Raw genomic sequence first — 25,686 nt, forward strand, 5'->3', positions numbered from 1 at the left:
TCTATACAGTTCGTTAATGCAATTACATCAGAAGTAACTGATTAAATTACAGAATAATAAAAAGTAATACCTTAGTTTACTGTTTCAAGGGAAAAGTAATTAAATAACTGGAATGCATTGCACTCCACACTGCTACTTAACCAGTATTCACCACTAATTCAAAAATCAAATTCATTAGTCAAAAATGTGAGAACCTGGTTTAAATTCAGACACATGTTAGTAGCTGGTTCATTTCAATGAAAAAGAAATGGAAGTGAAGATTGATTTGGCCACGACTGTGTTTATGCAGTAACAGCAGTCCAGCTCAGTGTTGTTCTCAACAGATCTTAGTCTTGAGTTAATCCAGCAGCAGAAGGTTATGATGAGATGCTCTTATGTCTCCTATAAGCAGCCACTCATCTCAGTGCAGCTGGATGCTGATGTTGAGCAGAGATCTGGTCTCACTCAGACGCAGTCAATGTTAGCTCGTCTGAGCTCGGTCACACCTAATGCCTCCCGACAGATGGACAGCTGTGCTTTACACTCATTTCCAAAGTCTCATTTACTTTGGTTTGAGGATTCGTTCAGAAATATGAAATGATGAATAACAGACAGGGATAATTATAATAAACAGTGGGGTCCAGAAGTCCGAGACCACTAGCATATATTGCATTTGTATTAAGAAATGGGCTTAAACAGCTCCTGTTTACTGTAATTCAGTCATAACGATTCTGTTTTATACTCTTCAAAGATCTAAAATATTCTGGTTATGCCCGTTAGATTTTGAATCTAATCTCAGACTCCATTGGAGATTATTAAATAGTTTACTTGAGGACAGTCTATACTGAAGTGAATGAACATCTTAGAGGTGCATGAGCGAAGGAGTAAAATATTATAGGATCATTTTATCATATGATCAAGTTTTATTTGGAATACATGTAATGCAGCTGTAAACAAATGTGTGAATTAGGGTATATATAAACAAAATTGTAGAATCTGAAATATTGGATTCATTTGGATTAATACAAATAAATGTGTATTGTTTTTCGTTTTTTTTTTTTTTTTTTTTTTTTTTACATATTTTCTTAGAAATACTTTTGTTTGGTCAGGATATTCAATAACTGTGTTCAGACCCAGAGAATGTAGAAACAAATTCCTTTACACATTCCTTTAAGTTTCATGCAGCAAAGTAAAAGCATATGTCAAATTTTAAATCATGGTATATATATATATATATATATATATATATATATATATATATATATATATATATAATTAAAACAAAGAGAAAAAAACATGACTGAAGACAACAAAAGGAAACAAGGAAACACCAAATTCAAAAATAAACCTACGAAGAAACAGAAAATATGTCGTGCAAAGATGTTTCGCAGTCTTTTAATACTTGTGAGATATTCTACATATATATACAGTTAACAATATATAATGTGTACATATATAGAACATATAAAATAAGAATAAATTAATGAATAAATAAATGTCAATGATAAAGAAAAGAAAATAGATGATATTTTATGATGTAATTTATGTATTTATAAAGTTAAGTTGTAAATAGTAAATGGTTATTGTTGTGGTTGTTGTCACCATTGACATCTTCAGAATACTACAAATACATGTAAAAATCATCATGAAAAAAAAGAAAATGATGTTTTATCAAATCTGTTCAAAGCACCCCAGTAATGTGAAGGGATGTTATCTGTGCGGGATCTTGGGTGAGATTTCCTGTGATCTGGTCTTTGCTCTCGGCCCTGTGTTGGGTGGCTGAGTCAGATCTGACCGCTTTACCTGATGACTCTGCGCTCTTTCTGGTGGCTGTTTTCTGACCCCTTTTGGAAGGGTGCACACGTCTTTCTGATCATAGAACGTCTATTGAAATTAGGCTAAGCGTGTAACCTCTGAGACAGAGCGTGCCTGATGTCATTTTGCTGTTTCTGAAGTACTGAGACCAGATGTGACTGCTAATGGTTGCAATGCATTTTGTATTTGGGCCGATTATGTAACACTTTTAGTTTTCTTTGTATCTGGATCGATTAATTTAATTTCTAAAAATTAAAGAAAGAAGAAGCAAGCAGCGATTGGCAGAGTTAAGATGCTTTATGATGTTTAAAAAGATACTATGTATTATTTAACAATTTAAGAATTATAGGCATTTGGGTAAACTTGGTCACACCCATATTTGATTTATTTTTAAAAGACCCTGTTATAGCCATCCAAATAATAAAGTTCAACATTTTAAACAATATTGACCTAGTGAGTCCAGAGAATTATATGACACTTGTTTTTGAGGTTGAGTGAAAAACCTAAAACTGGCTACCAAAAGTATTTTTTTATTTATAAGTATGTTTATATATATATATATATATATATATATATATATATATATATATATATATATATATATATATATATATATATATTATTAATTGCAAATATAAAATAAAGAATTGTGGCGAAAATGCTCAGCGCACCTGGCGCATGGTCTAAAATTTATTATGCAAAGTTTTAGGGATTTTAAGGATTAGGGATGAAGAATATGGTCATGCACTATATGTGTATGTTATTTATAAGTAATAATAACCAGCCAATATGGAAATAATAATAGACATGATAATAAGCAACTAGTTAATAGTGAGAATTGGTCCATATACTAAAGTGTTACCCATTTTCCTCCTAAGGTCTTTTAAAGCAGGTCATATCATTGTGTGCGTTTTATTTTCCAAACAGTGTTATAAATTCTTGTAGCATCTGGGATTGTAACAGCGTTTAGCACGGAGAACAGAATTGAATTTCCCTTCCCATGTTTTCTCAAATGATGCACTAAGCACTCGTCACTGTCACCGCCATCACAGCAATGCTCAGTGTTCTCTTGCTTTTGTGAGGAATTGCCAAAGACGTTTCTGGCCCAAGTACAATAATTGCATGTCATAGCACATTAAGGAGATTTCCTACAGGAGTGGCAGTAAAAACAAGTCTATTTTCAAGAGTTCGTCATCAAAAGGAAATGGCTAGCCCGCTACATCCCTCTGTCTTGCTGAGCGAGGAAAAGCCATGAGGATTGATTCAGCAATAGCTTTGCCTTGCCCCTGACCATGTCTTTGTGAGACCACCCTTGATGCTTTATGTGCAATTCATGTGGCATTCTCCACTAACCTTCGAGCCAACTATTATTAAACCATCGCATCGTTGTGCGTATCTGAAATAGTTTGCTCAGCAAATAGTTAGCTGAGTCGGTTTATCTATTCTAGTCCAGGCTGGAGGTGGCAGAGCTCAACCTCAAGTCAAGGCCTGGCCTCAGAGTTCGCTGCACTGCACAGCTCTTATTTGTTATTATTGCACATTTGTGCTTCGGTTAAGACCAAGTCTCCATGGCGGGGCATGAACAAGGTTCTCATTGAGTGAGACACTGAGGTTTCAGCATGGGTCGCACAGTGCAGGGATGTGGCTTCCACAAGCCCTGAGACTCTCTGGCCTGTGTTTGAAAATAGCCTGACGCTCAAACTTTGCGGTTGGGTGTAAAATAACACCACCAGATTGCTATAAAAGCTTTCATATATCAAAACGCCGGCACAATTCGGGCCAGGCCCAAATCTCATGCGAGAAGGGGGCGAGAAGACAAATATTATTCAGAAACCCCAAATGACATCATCAATAACCACAGCCTCATCAGATACGATGATAGCTTCATCGTAACCTTGGATTTCGGGAAATTGTATATGTGATGTTTCTGTGTGGAGTTATATCTGAAACCACTGGGCTATTGGAGGCGGTCTGCGGCTTAATGCTCTATATATAAGATACAAACTTATTTTTTTGGCTATTGTTATTTTGGGAATGTGAAACACACATGGCACACTCCCTCCAGGACAAGCGTCCTTCGAAACAGGCCTGTTGTCTGAAACTCTCCTTTAATTACATTCGCAAAAAACTGACAAGCTGGTCTCCGGGCATATGAAAAGAGCTCCATCATATGCTTTGATTTTCCCTCTCAAAGTCTTTAATTACAGGCATAGGAAAATAATGAATCTGCAGGAAAGCCATACGCCGAGATTTATCCTTAACTAGTTATTTGTGGCAAGTTAGGGGCAGCTGGTTTCAATAACAGCGATGGAAAGCAAAGCCAGAAATACTTGCGTTGCCAAGAAAATGTGGAAAAAAACAAAAAGGCATTTCTGTGGGGAGAGAGGACCAAAGAGTGAGATAATTCTCAACCAAACTTTACTTGGTATAAATAACTAGTTCTGTCATGAAACTGTACAGTGCATGAAACAGAGCAATGAGATGGCGTAGGCTGTAAGGTCCTTAAAGGGATTGTTCACCCAAAAACAGATTTGTACAATTTTTTTTGTTTGTTTTCAATGAGTGTATCATTAAACCATGCTACGAATCACACATATCTAGCGTGTATGCCGTTCTCATTGCTTGTCAGAGCAATGGCTGTAGATATGTCTTGGCAGTTGATCTGCTTGTTTTTATTGGTAAGTCTTTGTACTTACAAAAGTAGCATCAATATTCTATACCTCCACAAGCAGATACGTTACCATCGTCACATCCATTATAGCTGTCATGATAGAACTATCTAGTTGAGTCATTAAACTCTAGATAGTGCAGGGTGATCCTTTACATTCTTTAGAGCCTACTAGCTCTCATTTACTACATGGCACAAGATAATTGGTCTCTGTTGCATCTGCAGCCAATGAGCATGATGCACAACAGCTAAATGGTTTGGTTTCGTGTTTGCTATAAGCAAGTATTGCAGCACACTATCAGAAACCCTCCTCTGCCACCAACTCCAGATGGAGCAGGCTGATAGGTGCTTTACATGCTATATGATAGCTATCACATCATTTACTACATGGCACCAGCTGATTGGGGTCTGTTGCATCTGCAGCCAATGACCTTCCTGCTCAGCAATTAAATGTTTTGATTCAATGTTTTCTGCATCAAAATCCCTCCACCTCCCCCAGCTCCACCTGTGTAGATGTGCTAATGATGATTTCATGTAAGTTATGAAAAAGCTAATACAGTATGTATTAAATTCTCTATTATTAGTATTAGTATTATCTATAACAGTCTTGAAACTCTAGATTGCACAGACTGATAAGTCTTTAACACGTAATCTGATAGCTGTCACATAATTTAATACATGGCATGAGCTGATTGGTATCTGTTGAATCTATTGTTGCAAAGGGAAAGATTTCTAGTACATTTCTGGAAAATTGCCAGGAATTTGTAGAAACTTTAGGAAAAATGTAGAAATCTTCGGAAAATTTCAGAAAGTATCCAGAATTTTGACTGGATATGTTCTGCCTGTTTATATTCGTAGTTGCATCTGCAGCAATTGCTACTGAACAGTTAAATGGTTTGATTCTGTGTTTTCTGAAACATAATCCCTCCCCCAGCTCCACTTATCTAGATGTGCTACAGGATATTAAATGTATTATATGCTCACAGGAGAATGTATGTATCGGCATTAGCAAGTCTCAAAACGTGCTCTGCAACCGCAATAATCAGCTGCAGCAGTAGCATGCAAAACAAATATATTATGCCAAGATCAAATGCATTAATATTGGCAGACTCATTACAACACTGAACTATTCAGAAAGATGTCATAAAATAAATAACTGTACGAGAGTGAGAGCCAAATGAGAATCGAAACCAGGTGATAAGTCCAGACAGAGAACTGTTGACATCAGACAGGTCGATAATCAGGCAGGCAGAGCAGTTGAAAGTCAGGTGGTGAGGAAACTTTAGGGACGGAAGCAGGACTTGTCAATGACAGAGAGGGGTCGTAAATAAGTAGCCAATCCATACAAGCAAATCCAGGGGTCAGAACCTGTGGAGCACCCCAAAGGCTGGGATAAACAAGCTGGCAGAATCCACTGGGCTAACTCAGTTGATGGCTAGAACACAAACAGCGAGAGGTCACAATAACTGGACAAAGCTAGACAACTAAAAAGCAATAGAGTACGGTAAGGGACACAAAGGATGCAACACAAAATGTGTGGCAATAAACAATCAGGAAAATAATGTATAGGAAGGAAATAACACAAGGAACAGGTGAAAATTAACCAAATGAGGACTAGATAAGTACTAAACAAATGGGCATGGCAAAGGGAAACAAGGAGGCCAGACAAGAGGAGCCTGCGCACAAAAAAAATCAGAAGTAGCTTTATTGCCAGTATGTTTACACATACGAGGAATTTGTTTTCGTGACAGGAGCTCCACAGTGCAACAGAATGACAGCGACAGAACAAAAAAACACATAATAAAAGAATAAAAAATAAAAAAATAAGTAGGTAAGGAATGACAATATACAAATTGTCAATTGTAAGTCAGGTATATTACAATAAGCAGTTATGTATGTACAGGTATATTATTTGCAAAAATGTAAGTGTAAACTAAGTATGTGTGTTAGATAAATAAGTGTATGTGTATATAAATATAAATAGTGTAGCATGTTCCACAGTTATTATCAAGTGTTCATTAGATGAATTGCCTGAGGCAAGAAACTGTTCCTGTGTCTGGTCGTTCTGGTGCTCAGTGCTCTGTAGCGTCGACCAGATGGCAACAGTTCAAAGAGGGAGTGTGCTTGGTGTGAGGGGTCCAGAGTGATTTTAACAGCCCTTTTGCTCACTCTGGATAAGTACAGTTCTTGAATAGAAGGGAGGGTTGTACTGATGATTCGCTCAGCAGAGAACAGCTAATATCGAAAATCATTTAGAAGTGCATATAAATGTGTTAGCTACAATCATTGAGACCTTTATTCAGACTCATTCAAAACTTTGAGATATTGTATATTGTCATTAATGTATTTCCAGATCTTTATTTAGACTTTTTTAAATCAAAAGTGGCCATTATTCATACTTATATTCAAGAAAAGACTTTAATATAATGTAGGTGGCCTAAATCTTAGCTTCATTCTTTTGTTCCTACACTATTTCATTTTCAGAGTGTTGAATGACATGAACCATTGTTACTAGTGCAGGAATATAATCTGCTTTGTGCTTTTGGTGTTATAACAAGTTATAGTACGTCATGAAACAAATAAATAAAAGGTATGATAAATGTTTGCAATGTGTTTTAGTTGTTTAAGCAATTGAAAGAGATTTTGCTGCATACGCTGAAGTTTTAAAGATGGTGTCACACGTGTAATAGAAATTATTGTCACACTAAAGTGCAATCCAATAAAATTATAATTACATAAAGTATAGAAATAAATAATTGTAAGGGGTGTCGAAATAAGGCTGAAGACTTTATATGTAATCATGCACAATCTGTCATTAATTTTACAGTGCTAACTCAAAGTTAATATTATTAACTTGAATTAGTTGTCCAACATAGAACTGTAGGCTTTTACTTTGAATTTGTAATATTTCTGAGTAAAAAAAAAAAAGATATTTAAAAGGTCCATGAGCTGTATTTTTATGTTTTTTGAGGAGCACGTATAATGCTTGCACTGTACATTAAAAACTGCCATCATAGAAATAAATGTCATTTTCTACCCTGTTTTTAGTCCTCAGATTTGAACAGTTTAAATGGATGGATCTCCTTTAAAACTTCAACGTAAAGACCCACTGCTCTGACAGTAGGTGGCACTTTTGAACAAGCAGAAATACACTGGTTACCCCTGCATTCATTTCCATTCATTCATTTTCTAATGACTCATGATCAATGTAACATGGGTTTGTACACTCCATAGTATTTGTGTGTCAAACTCTCCTTACTTGAAAAAGTAATGTCAGGTCTGACTGAATTAGACTGGAGTGTCTCAAGGATACAAACAGAAGTCACAGGAGATGCATTTGAAATGCAAGGTGGAAACAGTGTGCATCTTGACTTGTAATTGGATTATTGAAAATTCTGTTGACGCTGTCTTTAAAGTCAACACAAAGCCCTTTTTGTTTGTGTTTGTGCACAATTAAAACATTTCATAAAAATATGTCCTTTTGCCGTAAAATGTTATAACTGTAACAATGTTTATTAATGCTATTTCATGTTGGCTTTCAACTACAATAGAAACATGCATGTAAAAGGCAAACAAAATGCTGTGAAAGCTAGTGATTGTCAATTTCTGTTCTGTCTGAGTATATCGAGCCGATAGACCAGTAGAGATTGTAGCACTGTCACTCAGCTAAATGTGTCCAAGTGACAGAAAAGCCTTCTGTCAACTACACTGTATCCTCTGACTCTGTCCACAGATTGTAGAGGAGGGTATTCATGTTTTGCTGGAGTGGGTGGGTGGTTTAGGTTCTGGAGTGGTAGTGTTTGCTCTATCTAAATGTCAATCCTGCTTTGTGTTATAGAGGGTTACTGCATGCCGGAGTGGGATGGCATCGTTTGCTGGCCCGAGGGACTTCCTGGAAGGATGGTGTCCACTGCCTGCCCAGAGTACATATATGACTTCAACCACAAAGGTGAGCTTGCAGCCACTGACCTGTGGCTAACTGGTACGTGTCTAATGCACACGGCGCTCTCTTGACAATAATGGACAACTTCCAGCCTGCACATATTTGGTATAAACAACAGTTTATTGCCACCTCCAAAATCGGTGCTTTTCTCCTCAGTTCATCATTGTTGGCGCTCCAAGTTGTTGTCTCATCTTTCAGACAAACATTTTGGAATATTTCCATACATTTTTACATGCTTGACTTGTATTCATAACAAAAACAGGGTGTGTTTCCACAAAGCAGATGTATTGTGGACCTGGACAGTGAACTGAGCACTAGCAGTGCTGTTCCTAACTTCATTACATTTACATTTATTCATTCAGCAGATGCCAAAGTGACATGTAACCATGAGCAAATAATCCAAGGGAGAAAACAATACAAACCAACCCAGGCTCATTGGAAATACGTACTTTAGGCAACGTTTCTGCAACACAGAGGGTTTGTACCTTACTGCATGTTTAGCAGCAAATTAAAATTTAAATGTCCAGTGAGTGGTGCTAAAACGCGTATTCAATTTGAATTTTTGAATTTGAATTTTTTCAATTTGTTGCATTGGTACAGGCATACATTTTGCTGATGCAACCCTGTCATTTTAATTCCTTATATGCACATTTGAGCTGTTTTGTCGAACCATCATTTAACAGGGTTCAAAGCGCTTGACCTCACAAGTGCCACACTGTATCACATGAGCTACCATTGAAACATACTGCATTAGAAAATGCATATACTGTATATAAAGCTGTATATGTGATGCTACCTTCTAAAACGATTAATTTTCAAATCTCACAGCCTGTTAAAATTGTTTTGAAGTCATAGCAAAATATTGTGCAAGGAATTGTGCAAATTAGGTAAACTTATTCAATATTCTGGCCCTGTAAAACATACTTTGAGTAAAAAGAAATAAAAGTGGTTGGAGTTTTACTGCCTCCAGTGTTCACTTCAGCTGGAAACTACAAAAGTTAGTATGTACAGGTAAGTTTTTGAGATTCACAGAAATGTAGGTAGAGGCATGTATTTACAATGAGCCTGGGTAGATACAAACAGTGCTACTGTAGCTTTACAGATTGTAACTGCGTAGGGTGGTGCTATTCCACAGCAGTAATCAGTGTTGGAAGAAACACATTACATATAATGGATGTTATGCAATCAGACAGCTATCTGGAAAGAAACAATAGAGCTGTGGGTAAGTTCACCCACTCGCTCATTTATTTTCTGATAAACTATGTTTTTCCTATTTCCTATTTTCCTATTGGAGTCATATCCAAAATCTGAAGAATGATTCAGAATCTGATTTGAACATTTATTTACAACACTCATATTCATCACTTTGATATTTTCACAATTGCAGTATAAGATATGGGTAGAATTCAGGGACCAATTCTCACTATAGCATAATACACCTAATAAACTGCTAATTTGCTGCTTATTGTCAGTTATTAAAGTAGTTGTTAAACTTAGTTATGGGGTGGATTAAGGGATCTAAAATATGGTCATGCAGAATAAGGCATTAATATGTATTTTACAAGTACTTATAAACAGCCAATATGCTAGTAATATGCATGCTAATAATCATCTAGTTAATAGGGAGAATTGGTCCTTATATAAAGTGTTACTGTATGTTTTCTAATGTTTACATTTATATGTTTTATGTTGTATTTTGTTAATTCTTGAATTAACACAATAATGTAACACTCTATTGCAATAGGTGAGGTTCTCTAACAGATGAATCAAATTGCTTCCAAACAGCAAGCTTCCTTGTTAAACAGTGTTTGCAACAGAGCTTTAGAGATCCATTAATTACACTAGAGACCTACACATGAAAACACTAACTTGGGCATCTTACTCAAATCTGTCCTCAGTGGTGTTTTTTCAATATTTTTTTATCAATAATTCAATCCATATTTGTAGCACTGTTTGATGCTAATAGTGGTATACATTGATAATTTCATACGCTGTGGCTCAATGCTGTCAGTCTGATTGAGAAATCAATACATGGATTTCCTAAATGAAGGATGCTTTTGTTAATGTATGTGTTGTGCTGTATCCACAGGACATGCGTACCGGCGCTGTGACATCAATGGGACCTGGGAGATGGCATCAAATAACAACAAAACCTGGGCTAATTACAGCGAGTGCGCCAAATTCCTCTCCCATTATGACCCGGACGATGAGAGGGTAAGACCTTACACCTTACAGTTGCTGTTATCAACGGAAGTCACCCACAAGCATTTTGAATATGTAAATTCGATACCATCATCCAAAACTGAATATTCTGATTGTTTGCTGATTCATTCAGAACATGCCTCATTGTATTTCTCATGGTGTCTACTAAGTGTTTTCTTGCACATTCTGACTGAACTGGTTTTGTGCCCGATTCACTAAGGAATTATGAAGGCAACTTCAAACATATAAATGGATGCAGTGCATAGAAATGTACCTGGACAATAACTAAATTGATGTGTGTTTGAAATATCCTTTCTCTACAACACTGGGCTACCATTACTTGTGTTGTTTCACTCAATAAAGAGTAGCTGTGCTAATATTACTGCAGTGACAAATAACTTCTTACTTCACTTCATATATAGACTTAAATAAACTGGAATCTAGGAAATTTACTTGAGCTGATACAGTAATAATAATATGTGACCCTGGAGCACAAACGCAGTCTTAAGTCTCTGGGGTATATTTGTAGAAATAGCCAAAATACATTGAATGTGTCAAAATTATTGATTTTTCTTTTATGCCAGAAATCATTAGGATATTAGGTAAAGATCATGTTCCATGAAGATATTTTTTAAGTGTCCTACTATAAATATAAAAATTAAAACATAATTTTTGATCTGTAATATGCATCACTTAGAACTTAATCTGGACAACTTTAAATGTGATTTTCTCGATATTTCGATTTTTTTGTACCCTCAGATTCCAGATTTTCAAATAGTTGTATCTCGGCCAAATATTGTCCTATCCTAACAAACCATACAGCAATGAAATAATATGTATACATCTCAATTTTGAAAAATTGACCCTTATGACTGGTTTTGTGGTCACATGTTTAATTAATCATATTGATTATTTAATAAGTAGTTACAGTTCCATATTAAGGATTAGTGTTGTCATGGTACAAAAATTTCAGTATTCGGTACCGATTCCAGTGAAGATCCACAGTTCTCGGTACCAATTTCGGTACCAAAGCAAAACTTGTAATAATACAGACACTTTTTATCACTAAAAATAAAACCAATGCCATTCTTTATTCTTATTTACAATTGTGTTTAAAGTTTTTCTACAAGTTATATAATTATAAAAAACTGTAAACAAGTTTCACCCAAATTTAATTTGTCTTTTAATTAATGAAATTTAAACACATTTTATTTTTTGGTAAATAAAGGGGATTTGCTATTAAAATTAAAACATGAAAGAAATATTGTGATTTATTTCTTTAAAAAGTTTTATTAGTTTTTTCAAAAGTAGTAGCAGTATCACATACATTCTACTAAATAATAGTATATTTGTAGCACAATGCCTTTATGTAAAAATGTTATATTCCTTCACTATAGTTTCTGGTATATTCAAGTTGATATTTTTGCATAAACTGAGAAGCATGTAGTGTTTAATGTTTAATGATGTAAAAAGAGTAAACTACTGTAAACTAAACATCTAATTTCCAGTTTCTGTTAATGCAGCAAAAATGAGTCATAGTCACAGCATAAGTGGATGAAGTAAACTTGAGTTTCACATATATTGTACATGGATTTAACGCAATACAATTAAGTTGACAAACGTTCAGCAATTGTGTTGCTTTAGCTCATTTTAATTAAGTACATTGAACAAGCAGCAAACATATTTTTTTAATGTATAACCTACAGCCTCTTTAAGCAATAACTGCACAATGCAAATTGTGCCAGATTATTTTTGTAAATAAGAAACCAGTGTTGTAGACGAGACCAGCTCATTCGAGTCCAAGTCAAGACCGAGACCAGAGAGATTGGGTCTGAGACAAGACCTAAAGAAATCTTCAAGAGTATGTCAAATGTTTGGTGGAAACAATACAATTGGCACCATACTCAAACAGTATATCAAATATAACATGGCATCTACACTGTAGATAGGTTTAAAATATTATCAGTTAAGTGTAAAAAGGCCACATATCACAGAATGTTTCTTTTTTAGAGTCTTACTGCACACAAATTCTTTGTGGCTCTTATATGCAAACTGAATAATAGATGTAACAGACGTTTTAAAAAGATAATGTGTTAAGTTCATGAGTCCTGCTGCCTCTGCACTAACATTACACTAACATCTCATGCCACAAGAAAATCACCAATCATTGAACGTGTCAATCATTCATCAATTTAAAGAAATATTAACATACAGTAATAATCATGAAATATTTTGATTGAGACTCTAGTGGACTCGGGAATAAGTCAGATTCCTAATATGTTCGAGTCCGAGTCAAAACCGAGTCAAAATGCACACAAGTCCATGACAAGACCAAGACCATTAAAATACGGTCTCGAGACCGAGTTCAAGACCAAGTCTGAGTCTCGAGTACTCAACACTGTAAGAAACAATGCTAAATTAACATAATTTACATAGAACGTGTGTGTGCACGCAGTAGAATATCAGTGACTTCATTTAAAAACTGAGACGCAGTAGATTTTCAGCATTGTGCATGCTAAACTGGACTGCAAGTGTTTTGTGAATACGATGCAGGTATTCCTGTTGGCATTCATGTGAAAAAGAGTAGCAACTGATTAATAAATTCCCCCATCAGTGTTTAAATTTTGATTTGGTCCTTACTCAAAGCTGTCGTGTCATCAGAAGACATGCAGACTTGGAACAACATGAGAAGACTTTCTTTCATATTCCTTTAAAAGACAAACCACATTATGAACACAATTCATTAGTCATCAATGTTAACACTAAAGTTTTTGTTTGTTTAGTTTTGTTTAGATTTGTTTCTGTCATCTGTGTGCTTTTCATTTTGGTGTCAACGGGCAAAAGGCTGAGCTGTGGGCTGAACTGAACTATTTATCATTTAGATGAGGAATGCACATCAGCTAAAGCCTCAGTGAAAAACTATTCCACTTCACAAGGCTGAATTTAATCAATGGAATCAGGATAATCAATGTAGTTCACCAAAAACTTGTAATAGAAAACGTCTGGATTACTGTGTAGATACTTTCTGTAGCTGCTTGGCTTCATGTACTGTGTAAAGCAGAAAATCTGACAGGATTTAACTTCATAAATGTCTTGTTATGGTGTCTCTTCAACACCATCAGCTAATGAATCAGTGTGATTCTCTAGGGCTTCTGACGTTGTGGCCACTGACATGTTCCTGTTGCATTATTATGCAGCATCCTATGGGTTACGTTCTGTTATGGCAACATGTTAAATTCACTGAACAGATGTTACATCAGACAAACCTTTAAGGCTGCAATGTGGCTATAATATTGTTTTCAGAAGCTGCATCTGAAGTTGCATTAGGTATGTTTGCACAGGCCCTTCAGACTCAGAGGTGGCATGAATGCATTTACACTGCTAAATGTAAATGATACTCTAGATATGAAATTAATACCACCTGTAAGTGACGGCAGTATTGAGTGAGCCATTCATTCAACTAATTCATTCAAATGGCTGATTCTTTCAGGAAAAATTATTTTGTTAAATCACATTATATAAAGGTAAGACAAAAACCCATTCAGAGGACATTTTGTGCCTTTTTTGCAATTAAATTTTGAAATATATTTTATATTATATATATATATATATATATATATATATATGTTTTGTCTGGTTTGGGTCACATCATGGTCTGTATTGTATATTTCATTTTGCTCTCACAGTTAATTTTAGATTAATGACTGATTTACTCTGTGATAGCTCTGATATATCCACCACAGGGTAATGAAGTCTAAAATATTGCATATTTTATGGTCATACCACTCATCTTTAGTTCCACAATTTGACATGAATAGATCAAAATGAGTAATTTCTCTGTATTATGTGAATTTCCTGATTAAGTGGATCATTAAGGTAATTTGCTCTAATTCAGTTCTGACATTTACTGTTACGCATCATTGCTAACATCTCATTTATTCATCCATCATTCAGGTCTGAGCAAGCTGTCCCTTTACGATCATTAGTTCTGGATCAATTTATTCACAATTCTGTCACAAAGGCTTTCCAGATTCGATTTCCAGATCCGTGATTGCTCTGCGCACAAAATTTATTTGTTCAAATAATCAATTGTGGTTTCCAGTTTTTTATTTGCCACTTTTTTGGAAGATACTTTCCTTTGATCTGTAACATGGTTGGGTGAATGTAGGAATCTATATTTTGAGGTCATGCCTTTTTGCTTCCCAAGTCTCAAGAGCCACTTCTGCAGTTAATGAGAAATTCATCCGAGCAAATGAAATGCTTTGGAGTGCAACGACTCAACAGCACTAACTAAGCGCTGGGTTTGGCCATCGCATCTCATGCTAAATGTTAACAGCTGGCAAATCTCTTGTTCTATCAGCTCCAGATTGCTCTCCTCTAATGCACACCACTGATCCAGCTCGCTCACTTAGTGCGGTTGCGATGTGAACTTGCTCGGCTGCCTACAGCCTGAAGTAATCGCAGTTGAAAGCATGGCCGCTCACCGCTCAGCTTTTGTCGAGTCTCTGAACTTCCAGACAAACAGTTTTTGCAAGAGGCCACCGGGTGTCAGCTTGCTCTCCAAATAAACAGTTGCACTTCTGGCAAAAAAAAAAAAAAACGCCAAAGGCAGAGATTGGATAGGTAATTCCTTCAGCAGCTCTGCTTGTGTTTGCACGCCAAAAGATGCAAATGCTTCAGCTTTGAGTTTAAGCCCAAACAGAAACATGTGGTGTAAATAGCAGGAAGCATAAAGTAACTGGGATTGTTTCAGACAAGGTCATAATATATTGTATTGAGATTAAGAATTAATTAAAAGGTTCTCTTACATATATATATATATATGTATATATGTATATATGTATATATATATATATATATATATATATATATATACTGTATATATATATATATATATATATATATATATATATATATATATATACATATAAACTAACACTTGCTTTTCTAATCTTTTTGTATTCTCTGTTTTGTTTTTTATTAATTATACAATTAACAAAAGCAAAAAAAAGGAATTATATAAAAAATAATTACAAAAAACTTGCTACATGTAATGCGTTTTCATAGCACTTTCATATCATTGCAATTTTTCTTCTCTTTTTTTTTTGAGTGCTTTGTCCTCATTTATAATTCGCTTTGGGTAAAAGCATCTGCTAAATGACTAAATGTAAATGCTAACTGCAGCAATTTTGTTTGTTGTTATTTAACCTAATACATGTTCAATATATGATTTGTTTATACTATGATTGTCTGTTTTATATGCCAATTCTGATATTCTTGCTTGAACACCAAGACCTTCAGCTGTTTTCCATTCTGTTATTTGCTAGCTCTTGTTCTCACTTTCTTATTTTTGTCTTTATTCTCAGGAGGTTTTTGACAGACTTTACCTGATCTATACCGTGGGCTACTCCATCTCTCTGGGATCACTTATGGTGGCAACAGTCATCCTAGGATACTTTCGGTAAGAAAAGGCCTCCTTCTTGTTTTCGCAGAAAGAATTGACAAAGCCCTTCACAATGAAGAATTGAAAAAAGCAATTTTAAGGGCATTTTCCTCAGTCTGGGAGTTGTGCAAAAATTGTATTGTTTGGACAAAAATGGCACATCAAACGACGTCTATGCATCAAATATTCTGGCACTGCCTTTTACTCGATGTTTTACATTTTTTTTCTCTCTCTCTTAGATTCACATAGTTCTTGCATAAAATTAGCAAACAGCATGTCAGCTTTCGCAGCTTTAACACTATTATTGTTCCTGCTGAACAACAGAACTATTTTGCAGAAATTCTTGTCAGTTTGTTAAACAGTTAGCCATAGACAAAATCAGAATTGCGATATATAAACTCGCAAATGCATGACAAAAGTCAGAAACACAAGATATAAACTCAAAATAGTGAGAAAAAGTCAAAATTTAGCATTTACATCTTGCAATTCTGACTATGTTTCTCGTAATTGTAAGTTTGTATTCCATAATTATTCTCACAGCTTTGATTGTATACCCCCAAAATTCAGACTTCCCTTTCACTCGGTCACTTTCAACATTACGAATGGGATCTCGCCCGAGAGCCCAATCACCTTCGAGTGGTACAAAACGAGCCAATGGTACACAAAGTACCTTGGTCTACGGGATTTGCATCGCGAGCTCCGCCCCGCAGAGCGGGTATATAAGGAGCAACGCGAGCAACTCGTATTCAAGCTTTCGCTTTGGAGCCGAGCACATCGTGTGCTGCTTTCACCGGAGTGCTACAAGCACCAGAGTCACTGGTGTTGGTGTGACGGCACGATTCAGCGGTTCGTCTGGGTTTCCTGGGACAGCTCCAGCATTCCCCTGAGTGCTTCAACACCTCTGAAAGAGCAAATTTCTTTCACAAAAGAGATACGGGCCGATTTGCATCTTTTTAAAGATGTCATTTCGCCTGTGTGTTTCTGGGTGCCGTCGATACATCGCTCCTCGTGACGGCCACGCTTGGCGTGGCGGTCCCAAGCTGCCCTCCAAGGCCTGTAAGTTCTCATCCACGCTTGTGGCCAAGGCTTACAGAGCTGGGGGCCAGGCCGCTTCTGCCCTGCATGCCATGGCCTCACTTCAGGTCTATAAGGCCAAGCTGCTCCAGCAGCTGCACGAGGGCAGTGCTGACCCAGGGGTTTTGCAAGAGGCGCGCACTGCTACCGACTTCGCTCTCCGGGCGACGAAGGTCACTGCGCGCTCCTTGGGTCAGGTGATGTCCACTTTGGTGGTCCAGGAGTGCCACCTATGGCTGAACCTGGCAGACATGAGGGAGTCTGATCGGGCTCAGCTCCTCAACTCCCCGGTCTCCCAGGATGGCCTCTTCGGCGACACGGTAGAGAGCTTTGCCCAGCAGTTCTCTGCTGCCCAGAAGCAGTCTGAGTCCACTCCCGCTCGTCCACAGCAGCAGCCTTCACACCGGCCGCAGCGAGGAGATGGCCGCAGAAGGGCGGCGCAACCCGTCTCTGCCCCTAAGCCTGCCAAACACCAGGCCAAGTGGCATTCCTGAGACAGGCGACCCGGAGTTGGAGACGTCAGCTCATCAGGAGATGGTAGCAGGACCACTCCTTCCCCCGGAGGAGGGCCGGGGGAGAATCCTTTGTTCTCATTTTCTTTTTGTTCTGCCACTGGCCCTGCGGCCGGTGGTACCCAAACCTTCACTAAAAGAGATGTTTCATCTACATCCGTGTCCCAAGAGGCCACGAACGACAGATGGCGACGTGCTTCCTCGCCGCTCTTGTTCTCCTCTCCCCTTGCCAGTTTCCATGCAAAGCCGGCCTCAAGAACGCTTCGCCTTCTCATGCCCTCTTTGCTACTTGGAGTCAGACGAGTGCCCGCACTCCGCCCCCGCTAAGGGACGCTATGCCTCCCATGCCGGGGCTGTCTGCTCCACCACGCTGCCCCACTGTGGGTACGCCTGTAGTCCCCTTGACCCCGCTGGTTCTGTTCCTGGGAGCCTGGCTAGAGCTCCCCAGGCCTTCCCGCTGGCTCATCCGGACACTCAGGCTCAGCTACGCGATTCAGTTCGTCTGGCGTCCCCCCAGGTTTCGGGGTGTCCATGCGACGATGGTGGGCAAAGATGCCCCTGTCAAGGCCTGCTGGCAAAGGGCGCGATAGAGCCGGTGCCTCCAGCTGACATGAAGTCCGGCTTTTACAGCCCTTACTTCATAGTACCCAAGAAGACAGGTGGGTTACGGCCAATCCTGGAATTGCGTGCCTTGAACCGAGCTCTGCACAGACTCCCGTTCAAGATGCTAACGCCCAAGCGCATTTTTGCATGCATTTGTCCGATGGATTGGTTTGCAGTGATCGACCTGAAGGAAGCGTACTTTCATGTCTCCATTCTTCCTCGACACAGACTGTTTCTTCGGTTTGCTTTCGAGGGGCAGGCATATCAGTACAAGGTTCTCCCATTCGGTTTGGCCCTGTCTCCCTGCGTCTTTACGAAGGTCGCGGAGGGAGCCCTGGCTCCTCTCAGGGAACAAGGTGTCCGTATTCTCAACTACCTCGACGACTGGCTGATCCTAGCTCACTCTCGAGAGTGGTTGTGCGAGCACAGGGATCTGGTGCTCAGACACCTTGCCCGACTGGGTCTTCAGGTCAACTGGGAAAAGAGCAAGCTCTCCCCTGTGCAGAGGATCTCTTTTCTCAGTATGGAAATAGACTCGGCCGCCATGTTCGCGCGGCTTTTTCTCCCTGACTGAGGGCACTCTCGGCACGGAGGCCCTGGCACACAGCTGGCCTGCGCAAGTATGCGTTTCCCCCAGTGAGCCTTCTTGCACTGACGTTGTGCAAGATCAGGGAGGACGAGAAGCAGGTCCTCATGGTTGCGCCTTTTTGGCCCGGCCGGACCTGGTTCCCCGAACTTGTACTCCTTGCGACAGCCCCTCCCTGGCCAATTCCTCTGAGAAACGACCTTCTTTCTCAGAGACGGGGCACCCTCTGGCACCCACGTCCTGATCTGTGGAACCTACATGTGTGGGTCCTGGACGGGTCACGGAAGGTTTAGGTACCTTGCCACCACAGGTGGTAGCTACCATCACTTCAGCTAGAGCCATGTCCACCAGACACGCCTATGCTTTGAAGTGGAACCTCTTCATCACTTGGTGTTCTTCACGGCGTGAGGACCCCTGGGAATGTCCGATTGGGACAGTGCTTTCCTTTCTTCAGGAGGGGTTGGAACGAAGGCTGTCTCCTTCCACCCTCAAGGTCTATGTGGCCGCCATTTCGGCTCACCATGACCCTGTTGAAGGTAAGTCTCTGGGGAGGCACGATCTGATCATCAGGTTCCTGAGAGGAGCAAGGAGGCTCAATCCGCCTCGCCCTCAGCAAGTCCCCTCTTGGGACCTCGCAGTGGATCTATCGGCACTGCAGAGGGCTCCCTTCGAACCCATGCTCTCAGTTGAGCTAAAGTTTTTATCTTTGAAAACTGCGCTCCTGACGGCTTTGGCTTCGGTGAAGAGGGTCGGGGACCTGCAGGCATTTTCAGTTGACGAAGCGTGCCTGGAATTCTGGCCGGCTAACTCTCACGTTATCTTGAGACCCCGGCCTGGGTACATGCCCAAAGTCCCCACCACTCCTTTTAGGGGTCAGGTGGTGAACTTGCAAGCGCTGCCCCTGGAGGAGGCAGACCCAGCCCTGGCGCTGCTCTGTCCAGTACGTGCGCTCAGCAACTACGTGGACAGAACTCAGTGCCTTAGGACCTCAGACCAGCTCTTTGTCTGTTACGGAGGCCTGCAGAAGGGAAAGGCTGTCTCCAAGCAGAGGTTATCCCACTGGATAGTGGATGCTATTGTCCTGGCTTATCAGGGTCAAGACCTGCCATGCCCCCCAGGGGTGAGAGCTCACTCAACTAGGAGTGTAGCTTCCTCCTGGGCGCTGGCGCATGGCGCCACGCTAACAGACATCTGTAGAGCTGCGGGCTGGGCGACACGTAACACATTCGCAAGATTTTATAATCTCTGTGTAGAGCCCGTGTCCTCCCGGGTACTCGCCCCTTCGGGCCAGTAAGGACCTGCTCGGTGTCAATCCGCTTGCTGCGCCATTCCACTCCCCGGACTGGATGCTTGCGCTATTCCCCTCAGGTGAGTACCTCAGTCAGAACCCTGGGTTCCTCCAGGGTCAGCCCGGTGTGGGACTAGGTGCCTCCATGTGTTGTGATTCCCCTTTCTGGGCAATCCCACGTGTGTATGTCCACATTAAGTCTCTCCACAGCATGTGTCTTTCCCTTGGCAAGCCCCTTGCCAGCTCTGTCGTTGAAACTTCCACCCTGCGGGATACCTGCCTTCTGTAAGTCCTCCGACGGGCAGGCAGCCTGCTAGCATACGTCCAGCTGGAATATGCTACCCAGTGTATTCTGTTTAAGTTATGGGCCCTCACTCGTGCTGGCCTCATGACAGGGTGCTAACACTCACACGGGTCGCTGGAAGAAAGCCATGTGGCATTTTGTAAGGGACACCATTCGTAACGTCGAACGTGACCGACTGAAAGGGAACGTCTTGGTTACGTATGTAACCCTTGTTCCCTGAAGGAGGAAACAGAGACGTTACATCCCCTTGCCACATTGCTGTTCCGCTGAACGGCCGGGTCACTGGCTCGGCTCCTCAGCGGAGACTTGAATGCGAGTTGCTCGCGTTGCTCCTTATATACCCGCTCTGCGGGGCGGAGCTCGCGATGCAAATCCCGCAGACCAAGGTACTTTGTGTACCATTGGCTCGTTTTGTACCACTCAAAGGTGATTGGGCTCTCGGGCGAGATCCCATTCGTAACGTCTCCGTTCCCTCCTTCAGGGAACGAGGGTTACATACGTAACCAAGACGTTTTTACTTGCAGTTGCAAGTTTAAATCCTGCTGTTTTCACTTTTGTCTTGCAAATTCCAGCACCAAAGTCCAGCACCAAAATGCATTTTGCAGTTGCTTTTCCTCCAAAGCATTTGCTGCATAAACATTGCACTCTGTCAATAAATACAAAGAAATTGCTTAAACACAATAGAAGTGTGAAATTGGTCTTAATCAGGGTTCTTAGGCTACAAACTAAATACAATATACATGCCCCATTTTGTTGACTAGATTTATTTACTTGATGCAAGTTTTATGATATACACATGCAGACTTTGTTCATGTAGATGCATTTATCACAGACTCCAGCTGAATGTCTGCTAGCAGCTGATGTTTACATGCTGGTTTGATGGAGAAATGATTTACAATAAACTAAATGACTTTGAGTCTTTTTTCTTTTCTTTTTATTTTATGTTGAGTTGATGTGTGCTTTTATGGTCATGAGACATGAGCAGAACAAGTGTAAATCATTTGTAACCCCCATTTTAGTAATACTTAATAGGTTTATAGTAACAAAGCACTTCTAAATCATTAGAAAGCTACTAGTTTATTACAGTTAATTCATAGTTTATTATTTTTGTCCCTACATTGTTAATACATTTATGTTACAGTATGTACAAATAATGAGTTGTCAATGTAACTGACACACAGAAGTAAACCAGTAGTAAAACAGTTGTCAGACATTAATTGCTAATGGCATTAATACAAAGTATAAGAAGAGTTCAGATGCAAAAGCCTCTAAGAGCCCTTTGAAATTTTCTTCTAAAATGAGCGTTGTGCAGGGTCAGTAATTTTACTTTTTTAATGGCAATGAATAGGTTATTTGCATTTCCATTAAAGTGAAAAAACTGAACCTAAACATAGAGAAAAATGCTAATTTTAGAAGAATATATATATATATATATATTTTTTTTTTTTTAATATATATATAGTTTGCAAATTTATACTTTATTTGCTGTATACCAAATTTTACCTAAACTGTCACATCTGATCTATGCATGGCTTTGAATGGCACAATGGTTCAGGAGTTAATGTTTTTGCAAGTGTGCTGAAAGTTTTTACATTTAGAAATTTCATTAAAACGTTGTGTTTTGACTTGACTGAAGCGATCGGTTGTCCAAATGAACGCCATCAAATGAATGCTTCTCTAATAGTTCGCCCAGCATGTGTACTGGCTCTTTTTCAATATTAAGACATATGAGTGCATTTATTACTTTTGCGTTCAATCGTTCCATTTTCATTGCTAATTAATGCAAAGAGGTTCCCTTCGTTATTTATCCAGCGGGCTTATTCAAATAAAGGGTCGGGTCGTGTGCCGAACGAGCTGCTGACAGGTACCATATTAGCTTGACTCGGCTCCAGTGCTCTGTGTTTTTAAGAGCCAGCCCATTGCCTGGGCACCAGGAAATGCAGGTCAGGAAAATGACTTTAATAAGGGCTCGTCTGGGCCGCTGCTGATCGGCTGCCAGCGTTTCCATGCTCTGCGCTCACAGTGTCAGTAGTATGGTCTCAGGTGCTTGGGCTCCAGGACATCAGCCATGCAGCACGGGGACTCTCAAACATTAGCTCCAGTGTTTGAGGCACGCTTCGAGAAGCCAGGATCTACACGGATCAGCTCTCCGGAGCTTCCCGATCAATAGTTCCCAATGGGACGGTGGTTAAACAGCAGTTAGTCTACTGATGAAGAGGCAAGCGATTCCACACAGCTGCTCTAAACCTCTCCAGAGGAGTGAGAGGAATAACAAAAATAAACCCCAAAGGTTGCATATTTCAGCATGCCTGCCTGAAAAAAAAAACAGAAACAGAGACCGGACTGCACACCTGAAGTGTGCATTTTGCACATTTGTAGATTTTTGTCACTTTATTATTATTATTATTATTATTATAAACAAAAAAAAAAAAAAAAGGAATGGCTACTGATCACAAAAGAAAATGACACTTATATAGTTCAGTTACGATGACAAAAAGGTTTAAAAGTTCCATTTTATTTAACTTTTATTTAACTTTAACAATTTGATTTAAAAATGCTCATCAATGTCAAAGTGATTAGGATGGCCACTCAAATTAAAGTAGTCGGGTTTACGTTTCACAGAAGCAGAGCGCGACTTCCGGAGCAAAGTGCCAGTTTTAAGTGTGAAAGAATTTGAGGGAAGATGGAAGTAGTAAAACATCTAATGTTTGACAACTGTTTTATGACAAAAAACTGACAACTGTCAGTAAAATCGTGTGATGCGCACTATTCAACGCTTTGAATTGAAAATATGGAAAATATGGTATCAACGTGATTTGTGTAGTTCCTATCTGAATATGATGAGATAAGAAGCTTTTAGCATTGTCTACACACTGGGCATTCAAATAACAGATTTTATCAAACAAATTGGACATGGTTGTGGCCTTGGTTTACTTTTTTTGGGGCTTTTTTTTTTTTGTCTGGCCTTTTTTTTTATTTTATTTTTTACTATCCCTAATTTGAAACCAAGTTTTATTAATCTAATTTATCCTTTAGAACTCTCAGTAACACTTAAGATCAGGGAGCACATATTCACTATTAGCTGTATTTTCCCTCAATAAACTCCTAATTTCCTGTTTATTGCTAATAAATAAGGTATATGTTGTTATAGATGTGTTTAGGTATGGGCTAGATTTAAGGGATCATGTAGAATAACACATTAAAAAGTGCTATAAGTACTAATAAACAGCCAATATATGCTAGTAATTTGGATGCTAATAAGCAACAGGTTAATAGTTGTAATCTAAAGAGTTACCAAACCACCTAAATACACTCTAGTACAGAGTTGAAAACCTTGTCAAATCATTTGATTTCAAACATTTGATTTCAAAAGCCATGTAAGCTAAATCCTAAAAAGACATGGAAATGTCCTGAACATTGTAATGTGTAATGTGTGCCCTATGACACCAGACACTTTTGTCATTTCAATTTAGCTTTTAGTATTTCATGATTTTGCACTTACTTTTGATCTGGACATCCTGTTAAAAAAATATTGATTGTTTACAAAATTGTCATATCTGTAGTGTTAGCATGATATGAATATGTAAATATCATTGTTATCATCAATACAGTATATTTCAACAACTAGCAACTACTCAGTAAATCATACCAACAATCATAATAATATAGACAATTCATTTTGATTCCATGCTATCTTTAAATTATCACACACAATCTGTGGTGATTGTCTGATGTTGGACCAAAGCAAACACCCACAATTATTTTTGACCATTTTTGAAATTGTTCTCTTACAGCACAAATTGATCAGTGATTCGCATGAATGGATCTTGTTTGCTATCGGTGTGGAATGAAAGGGGCATTTTAATGCAGACATGTAGTCTTTTAGTTGACATCAATACTGTATCCTTTTGAGAAAAAAGTGCCTTATGACATTAGCTCCGATGGCATGACATGAATAAACATACAATATGCATTTAGCATAAGCATTGAAACATACAGGATCAAATACTGAATTGAGTTGGGAATATCCATAGAGTAGTATAATATATCTAAAACATTTGTCACTGTGCATATTTACATTATATGTGAACTGTGCATTATATTATAACTTTTTATATTATTGTTATGTGGTTAGCTTTAGCCAGAGGTGGAGTGCTGTGGAGAGGTGGAGTGGCAAACTATATAATATGCATGCACAAATATATTTACATTTGGTGAAGATTTACTTGTAAAGTAAATATTACTCACAAATATTTATGATTTTTCATGAGATCGGGATTCAACCTAATTTCTTTCAGAGGACTGCATCAAATCTGGAGGATATTTTACTTAATAGACTTGCTCCGGTCAAACTAGTTTGAGAGAATCTAGACAAACCGAAGGGAATTTGGGAAACACATGCTTGCAATTTTGTTTTTATAGCTTACGTTTTGAGTCCTACATTTTCAACATTTGTGCTTTCTGAACCTTTTAAATCCAAAGAATGTGTTACATTCAGCGGCAGACTCATCTGGCTCTAATTAAGTTTAGTATTGTTCTTCTAGCCTCTGTGAAAGGGCACTGGAGAGCAACTAAACACACATACACACACATACACATAGCTCCGAGTATCTGTTATTCTACTGGTACATTAATCTGCAACATTCTGGTATGTGATTTCATGTACCTTGATACCTCACACTATTTACAGCTAATTACAAAATAACCCTTGTTTGACCTGATTTCTCTTTTTATCTTTTATGTTTCAGGCGGCTGCACTGCACCCGAAACTACATCCACATGCACCTGTTTGTATCGTTCATGCTGAGGGCCATTAGTATATTTGTGAAAGACGTGGTGTTGTACTCTGGTGCTGCTCTGCAGGAAATGGAGAGCATTACTGTGGAAGATCTCAAATCCATCACAGAAGCACCTCCTGCCAACAAAACCAAGTTTGTAAGTGCAGCACACATACATCTATCAGTGAAGTCCATAACAGAGGAATCTCACATTGTGTTGTTGCCATAGTAGTAGTAGTTTGGGAGCCTCGTTATCCTCTGAAGCCATTTGTTGTTGACTGTAATTTTGTGCGTAACCAGGAAACAGGGGTTTCAATTAAGTTTTATGTGAATTAAATTAACTTCCTTTTTAATTAAACATTATAATTAAGACTATTATAGTAACTATGATAGTTACTCAATACCTAGTAACAGGAAAGATTGTGGATATTCTCATTTGGCATGAATATGGTTCCCAAGCCAAATAAAGAGACTACGATATAATAGAGAGT

At 38.9% G+C, this 25,686-nt stretch overlaps 1 protein-coding gene across 1 annotated transcript in view; it reads left to right on the top strand.

Annotated features, from left to right (window-relative positions):
• Nucleotides 1-25,686, top strand: part of pth1r (parathyroid hormone 1 receptor) — a 79,805-nt gene that overhangs the window by 46,596 nt on the left and 7,523 nt on the right. The window contains exons 3-6 of the mRNA XM_059500986.1: nt 8,301-8,411; nt 10,495-10,619; nt 15,974-16,068; nt 25,166-25,352. Of these exons, the coding sequence (XP_059356969.1) occupies nt 8,301-8,411; nt 10,495-10,619; nt 15,974-16,068; nt 25,166-25,352 (518 nt within the window). The remainder of the gene's footprint in view (nt 1-8,300; nt 8,412-10,494; nt 10,620-15,973; nt 16,069-25,165; nt 25,353-25,686) is intronic.

This window comes from Carassius carassius, chromosome 20 (genome assembly GCF_963082965.1).
Source record: "Carassius carassius chromosome 20, fCarCar2.1, whole genome shotgun sequence".
Taxonomy (NCBI): Eukaryota; Metazoa; Chordata; class Actinopteri; order Cypriniformes; family Cyprinidae; genus Carassius; species Carassius carassius.